The sequence below is a fragment of the Octopus bimaculoides genome, chromosome 11 (assembly GCF_001194135.2).
Source record: "Octopus bimaculoides isolate UCB-OBI-ISO-001 chromosome 11, ASM119413v2, whole genome shotgun sequence".
In the NCBI taxonomy this organism is placed as follows: Eukaryota; Metazoa; Mollusca; class Cephalopoda; order Octopoda; family Octopodidae; genus Octopus; species Octopus bimaculoides.
This window is the reverse complement of record NC_068991.1, coordinates 7054924-7062973: the sequence shown is the minus strand read 5'-3', so window position 1 is coordinate 7062973 and position 8050 is coordinate 7054924. Positions and strand designations below refer to the sequence as shown.

The 8050-nt window shown below is 37.3% G+C and overlaps 1 protein-coding gene across 3 annotated transcripts in view; it reads left to right on the top strand.

Annotated features, from left to right (window-relative positions):
- LOC106877171 (kinesin-like protein KIF16B) overlaps positions 1 to 8050 on the top strand; it is a 229232-nt gene that overhangs the window by 212143 nt on the left and 9039 nt on the right. For all 3 annotated transcript variants that reach the window (XM_014926000.2, XM_014925999.2, XM_014925998.2), the window contains one exon: positions 1322 to 1444. In XM_014926000.2, coding sequence (XP_014781486.1) covers positions 1322 to 1444 — 123 coding nt within the window. The remainder of the gene's footprint in view (positions 1 to 1321; positions 1445 to 8050) is intronic.

The following is an 8050-nucleotide window of genomic DNA, read 5'->3' as shown; positions in this document are numbered from 1 at the left end:
GCATCCAGCTGTAGAAACTCTGCCAAATCATATTGGAGCCTGGTGCAGCCTCCTGGCTTGCCAATCCCCAGTCAAACCATCCAACCCATGCCAGCATGGAAAGCAGATGTTAAACGATGATGCTGATGATGATGTCTCATTGAGATAAGGACCACAACAATTAAATGAGTTATTTCAAGCCATCATCATCGTCATCATCATCATCATTATCATCATCATTATTATTGTCATCATCATCATCATTATTGAGGGAAAGAGGGCAGCACATGCATCACATCTATATGTACATGACACAGTGATCTCAGCAAAATAAACAATGCATCATGTTGCAGGCGGGACCCAATTTTCTTTGGGTCAAGTAACCCATCCCACTCAAAAGGTCCCTGAATAAGGGTTGTTTAAAGATGTTGAACAAAACACCCATGTTTCCAGACCCCAAAGAATTTCTCTCAACACATGGCTGTGATGCTCCCCTACTACTCCTGCTCATGATCAGAGATGCACATATCCTCAGCCACTAAGTGTCATGCTCAACTGGCTAAGGTCATGCAACAAGCAAATCTGTGGTATTGAGCAGAATATTTGCTCTAGTCTTTTATATCTTTACATGGTAACACTTCCAATCAGTTAAGATCAGAAGCCATGAGAACCACTGCCTGGTGCTGCATCAGGATATTTATTAATGTTGTTGTTGTTGCTGTTGCTGCTGCTGCTGCTAACAACAACAACAACAACAGCATTCTGTCAGTCTTTACATTCTGAGTTCAAATTCCACTGAGCCTAACTTTGCCTTTCATCCTTTCAGGGTTGATGAAATAAGTACCAGTTACGCACTGCGGTCGATCTAATCAACTAGCCCCTCCCCCAAATTTTCAGGCTTTGTGCCTATTGTAGAAAGGGTTATTGTTATTATTTTTATTATTAAGGTGGCGAGCTGGCAGAATCATGAGCATGACGGATGAAATGCTTAGCAGTATTTTGTCTGCCGCTACGTTCTGAGTTCAAATTCCACCGAGGTCGACTTTGCCTTTCATCCTTTCGGAGTCGATAAATTAAGTACCAGTGAAACACTGGGGTCGAAGTAATCAACTGGTCCCTTCCCCAAAAATTTCAGGCCTTGTGCCTATAGTAGAAAGGATTGTTGTTGTTGTTGTTATTATTATCATTATTATTCTAGGCTTGCATAATAATCATGGTTTTAAACAATTTTTTTTTTCTTTTTGTTGTAGCCACAGACATTTTTTTTTTTTAAATGAAGACGTAATTGAAATTCAAATTGTGAAGAAGTAACTGAAATTACATATTGTCCTATCTTTTGCAGCCTTCTTCTCCTGACATTTTCACTGGTGCCAACCAGAACCAAACCAGTGCCATTCGGATATACATTCCTACTTATCTTTATCGAGGTCACGGTTCAGACACTCATTACGAGTATGAAGTCAAAGTAAGTTTCTACTTGTAATTACATTTTATTGTAGTTTTCAAAAAAATCTAAGTTTAACCCTTTTGACACCAAGCTGCCTGGAGCTGTTCTTAGTTTTTGCCCATTTTAACTCACTGTCCTCATTTGAGGATAGTTGTATTTGGTTTGTTTACTGCAATAAAGGTTAACTAGATGCTTCCATACATTTGTTATCCCTATTTATATAACTATCTTCAAAATTTCGACAGGGTTAACCTGGGTTAAAATGGGTTAATGCGATCTGAATTTTAAAAATCTTTCATCATCATTTCATATTCATCTATGTTCCAAACTCCAGCTAAATAATGACACAGTTATTTTACTAAATTTTTCATTATTTTCAAAATTAATTAAAACAAAATTAATTAAAGCAGGAATATGAAAACAAAAGGGTTAAGCAACTGATTGTATATGCTTGAATTGCTCAGGAAGTAAAGCTCTTTGTTTTTGCCTAATTACTTGAATTTAAATTTATTATTCCAAACACATTGTTTGTATTCTTTGTTACAGAAACACCATTTTATTTATCATTATGCTTCTATGCACCCTGACTCCATAATGGTATATCCTCTCACGGTAAATAATGCAGTATTGCATGTTCCAACACAACGTTAAGTTGGAGATCAAGAGTACCTTTTTTTTATTTCTAATTTTTTTTTTTTTACTTATTAAATTTTACTTGTTTCAGTAACTCACTGTGAACAAAAAGGTGCCTATACATGCACACAATGTATAGCTGAGTTGTGCAATAAGCATCCTACCTCTATACCTATTTTTACTTTATTTAATTTGTCTTTTATTTGTTCCAGTCATCAGACTGTGACCAGGAAAAGGCAACACCTTGAAGGGCTAGAAAAATAAAAGGGAATTAAAAGGAAAAATCTAACAGAATCTTTAGGAAGTTTTCTCCAAAGAATATAAAACAGAATTGTTAGGCAGGTGGAGTTCATTTGACACAACCTGTCAATATGTATTAATTTTTATGCTATATATATATATATATATATATATATATGTAAAATATATATAGCTTAACCCTTTAGCCCCAATATTCTACCAGTTTTATGTTGAAATCAGACAGCGCCAGTACACAAAGAAGATTGACTCAATGCAAAAAATGGGCCAATGGGAGAGGGTAAAGGAGCTGAATCTCTATTCCCTAGAGAGAAGATGAGAGAGATATGCGGTGATATATATTTGGAAGATCTTGGAGGGTTTACTTCCCAAATTTGGAATTGACAACTATATCAATCCTCGAACTGGATGGCACTGCATCATACCAAAGATCCTGTCTTCCCCATCTAAAACTAGGACACAATACTGCAATAGTCTGGGCTTCAAGAGCCTGCAATCGTTCAACATCCTGCCAGGCAACCTTAGAGATCTCCATAGTGTTGATGTGGAAGTTTTCAAGGAATGTCTGGACAGGTTTCTATTTGAGATACCAGATGAATCCACATTGCTGCAGGAGGCACAAAGAAGAGCAGCTCCATCCAACTCGCTAACTCACCAAAAACAATATCGGAAACAACACCGAGTAACTACAAGTAGTGCACCAGCATGACCTCAGCCCTGGACTAGAACCAGTAAAAGATAACAGCTATGTGTGTGTGTGTGTGTGTGTGTGTTTATGAATTTGTACTGAAAGATTCCTGATGTGAAACCATGGACTAAATGGAGCGAGAGCACACATGAGGACAGAAAGTGTCGCTGAAGAGGTCACAGATGTGTGACGAAAGATTTCAGGACAATGGGCATGAGTCAGAATAAGAACAGTAATAAACGAGTGAAGACCAAATATATAGTGCATGTGTTTATTTGGCAAAAAAAAACAAGAAAAAGAAATAACCATCCTGAAAGACAACAATATATATTTGCTTATTTCAATTATTTAACCATAAAAGCTGTGGCCTCCTCTGGTCCAAGATCTGTTTGACATAACAGGATGTGGTGGTTACATATTTTCCTGTTTGTTCTTGCTACAAGAAGCCATATGCAATCATGTCACTATGAAATATAGTGAGTCGGGGAAAAGCTTGGCAAAATTGAAGAGCCTCAAATGACATTATCGTTTCTGTATTTGCATACTCCTTCAATTCTTAATCCCTGCAATAAACTTGTTGTGTTCCATTACTTAAATGCATGCATAAATACATACATAAATATGCACAAGCACGCACACACATATACATACATACATACACACATACGTACATGTATGCATTCATACATATACACATACACATGTATGCATGTATGCATACACACATATATACATACATACATACATGTGCACACATACATACACAACCACTAATTTGTTTCTCTTACTGTGTAAGATCATCATCATCATCATCGCCGTCGTTTAACGTCTGCTTTCCATGCTGGCATGGGTTGGATGGTTTGACTGAGGACTGGCAAACCAAGAGGTTGCACCAGGCTCCACCGATCTACAGCTGGATGCCCTTCTTAATGCCAACAATTCCAAGAGTGTAGTGGGTGATTTTTACGTGCCACCGACATGAGGGCCAGTCAGGTGGTACTGGCATCGACCATGCTTGAATGGTGCTTTTTACGTGAGGCTGGCATGGGAGCTAGTCAAGCGGCACTAGCAATGACCACGCTCGAATGGTGCTTTTAAAGTGCCACCAGCCCGGGACCAGTCAGATGGCACTGGCATCAAAGGAATTTTTGTTTATTTATTTATTTAAAATCTTTTTTCTGAAACACAACAGCTGTTGTTTACAGCAGGGGCGGGGGACTTTTTAGTGTGGCTGGCAAAAATTTCCTAAGAAAAAGGTTCACTGGCAGATCACAAGTTCTAACTCTTATATCTGTGTAAATCTTGTATAGGGGAAATTCACAAAAAAAAAACAACAGATGAAGACAGGTGGTGTAGAAAGCAAACAGATATATTAGTATAATGCTCGGGAATTGAAAAAGTCTTTAACGTTTCGAGCCTATGTTCTTCCACAGAAAGAAACAAGGAGAGAAACTATGTATCTATGGATAATTTGATATATATTAATAAAGATAAGTTTAACACATTAAATTAATGTGTAACATCTTCATTAACGCCACCACTGAATTTAGGACGTTTATATTAATTATGAGGTATTCTATATTTTTCAGTTAGAGTGTAGTTAGGTCTCAAGGGTGTGGAAATGCGACCTATGTCGCAAAGAGGCATACGAGTATTGTATAAATTTTCTAATTGAGAAATCAACTATATTTTGTATATATGAGTATATATCAGCCTGCAGACATAATAAAATGGGCCTGCGGGTGCAATTGCACCCATGGGCAGGGGTTTCCTCACTCCTAGTTTACAGCATTTCATTGTACTAGTCATAGTTGCTGTTTAATTCCAGGTCAACCGAAATCACTTCCCATCTCTTTCTTAGATACAATGAAACCAGGAGCACATTATTTGACATGATCTTCTTTTCTAGGGTATAGTTAAGGCAGATGTGGCTGCTGTTTCTAGTAGGTCTGGCCGTTTGATCTTATATATATTCTGACACAGATAGAAACTCTTTTATAACTGTTCTCTTTCTTTCTCTCTCAACTCTAAAATGTTTGCTCCATTTACCAACAGTCCAATGTACACTAATGCTTCTATTCTTTGGCTAATCAAATATAACAAAATACCAGCACTAATCTGTGTGACTAAGCAAATGTCTTCAACTTCATGCAAGCATAACTGAATATAAATTATGTTGAAGATGGTGGCAGCAACAGAGAGAGAGAGAGGGGGGAGGGGAAAGCCTCTATATAGTAACTCAATCTACTAGAAATAGAAGTCGAATCTCTCATAAATCATACTTTATTTTCTTAAGAAGAGAACACATATAATGTTGACCATGATAGACTTTGCTGTAAAGGAAGGAGGGATGCTCATAGCTGCAAGGTATATTTGATCATAGATCAACTTGATCACAGGTAGTGGTGGTGGTAGTATAGGGCCATGCGCTGTAACAGTGCATCACTGCATTAGTCATTTGTTGGTGATTCCCTTCTACTCCTGGCAGATGACATCTTTGGACCTTTCAGGCGACCACTTAAAAAATGGAAGGCTGCATTCGATATCACACCCTAGCCTTTAAAAGGTAGAAGGCTACATTGGATATCACACCCTACCCTTTTAAAAAGTAGAATATGCATTGGATAATGTATTTTTTGGGGGAAAAAAAGACATGATGGCCACTACTTGACAGCTTTGGAGCATAGATCTGCTTGTTCAAAAAAGACATAAAAGGACACACACAGCCATGCCTGCACACGGCCAGCAATTTTGAGGTGAGAGAGAAGCCAATGACATCAACCCCAATGCTTAAAAAGTACTTATTTTATCAACCCCTAAAGAATGAAAGCTGACCTTGGCTGTATTTGAACTCAGAACATAAATAGCCAGAGGACTAATGATTCTACTTGCTTACCATCCTGACTAGCTTTCAAATTCATAACCTTAATTTAACATTTTCTTCCCTTCTATAAATTTGTAGTCTTGTGCCAAATTTAGAAATCCTTCTGAAATATTTTTGAGATGAAATAACTGACTTGATGTCCTGCTATGATAATTCAGACAGAAAATGATTAAAGCTGTAATATGAACCATAATTTTTACATTCGGCGTTAATGAAACAAATTTGAGACCACAATATAGAGCTAAAGCAAATTTTCACAAAAGCCACTTGTTTTCAGTTTTCGAAGCTGTCATCTGAACTACAAAAGAAGAGGTTGAAGTTGAATAGTTGAAAACAGAGCTGACATAGAGGTCCCTGAGCAACTCTGTGATGTCTTTATTACATCAGGTCTCAAGGTGACTTTAATGTTGGCAGGAAAATAGCAAGATATGTGGGTAGTTGTGACAAGTCAATGCAACTGATAAATCAGCTTAGAATGTTGCTAAGAAACTAACTTTTGGTATATTTACACCTGTGTGTTGTAACTATTTTGAATTGTAATAAGTCTTGTTATCTTGAGTACAGGTCTTTAGCTGTTTTAGTATAACTAGTACACTAGTAATAGAAATGTGACGGGATAGGTTGCAAAGATAAGGATAACCAGCTGAGATTAATGCTATTGATGTGTTTGAAATCTTACTAATTACCAAGTGGAAGTACACTTCGAACAGGCTGTTAGTACCTGGTCAACCTTGGTTGAGCAGATCTTTAGCCAAATGCATTACACCCTTGACAATCCCATCTTTTGTTTATTTATATATTGTTTATTTATGAACTGCGTACTTCCTTTTTTACTTCTTAAAATGGTAGGGTGTGATTTTGAGGAAGATTCGGCTTTCAATTCCTGCTGGTCTGTTTACTTGCAAATTCTGATGTGGGAGGTCGTTGGTGGTTGGGATAATAGGAAGAGAACCAGTTTCTGTTGACAAGCATTTCAAAGATGTTGAACAAACTGAAACAGAGATCTGTTATAGTATGAATAGAAAAAGACAGGGAATACATATCATGTACGTGTCTGTGTGTGTGTGTGTGTGTGTGTGTGTGTGTACAGGGTGTCCCAGAAAAATTTACCCATTGATATTTCTTAATTATTCAAAGTGAACTTCAGGTAAGAGAATGAAATTCGGCACACACATTCTAATGTAAACTGTCAATCCATTACAGTAACTACCTTTGAAAATGACCACCTTTCACCTTGATCACATCCTGCAAACAAGTGGTCACTGAGTTGCATGTGCGCCTTACCACCTTTTCATCCAACTTGACCCATGAAGACAGAAGAGCTTTCTTCAGATCTGATACGTTTGAATAGGAGTGAGCAGAAACATTACTCTCTAAGAGAGACCAAATAGCAAAGACCATGGGATTGATGTCTGGACTTGAGGGAGGCCATATTGTCTTGTCTTCAAAACCACTGAATGCTCTTTGCACCACCTCTGTGTCAAATTAGATGTATGGGCCAGAGACCCATCTTGAATGAAGATGTAACAGTGACCAAAGGTTTCTGTGACCCAGGGTAACTCTTTCTCATCCATCTCTTCTCTTAAACTTTCTCATAAACTTCACTGTTGACTTTGACACCAACATCGAAGGAGACTTAGAAGTCGATTGAAACAGCTGTAATGAATTGATACCTGTACATCTTTGTTACTCATTTATATTTCATTCACCTAACTTGACATCTGCTCTTCGGAAATACTACAGAAGGTACCTTTATAAAAAGTACATGTCTGAATTAACAAGAGCAGATATCTTCACTTAGCTGGGTTGCATTGTCTGCACACACGACAGGAATATCAGATACAAGCACCCAGCAATGAGTCTTGATATTCAATATTCAATTAATTTTGTTTGAGTATGCAGATTATACTGACCTAGCATGGTGCCTCAGTTTAAGTACCTAATTCAACAGAATCTTAATTATATTTTATATGTGTGTGTGTGTGCATGTGCGTGTGCATGTGTATATATAATCTAAACACATCCCAGTATACTCTGTAAAGTGGTTTGGTATTAGCAAGGGCATCCAGCCATAGAAACCAAGCCAAAACAGACTATGGAGCCTGATGATGATGTGATGATTTTATAAAAATATATATATATATATATATATATATATATA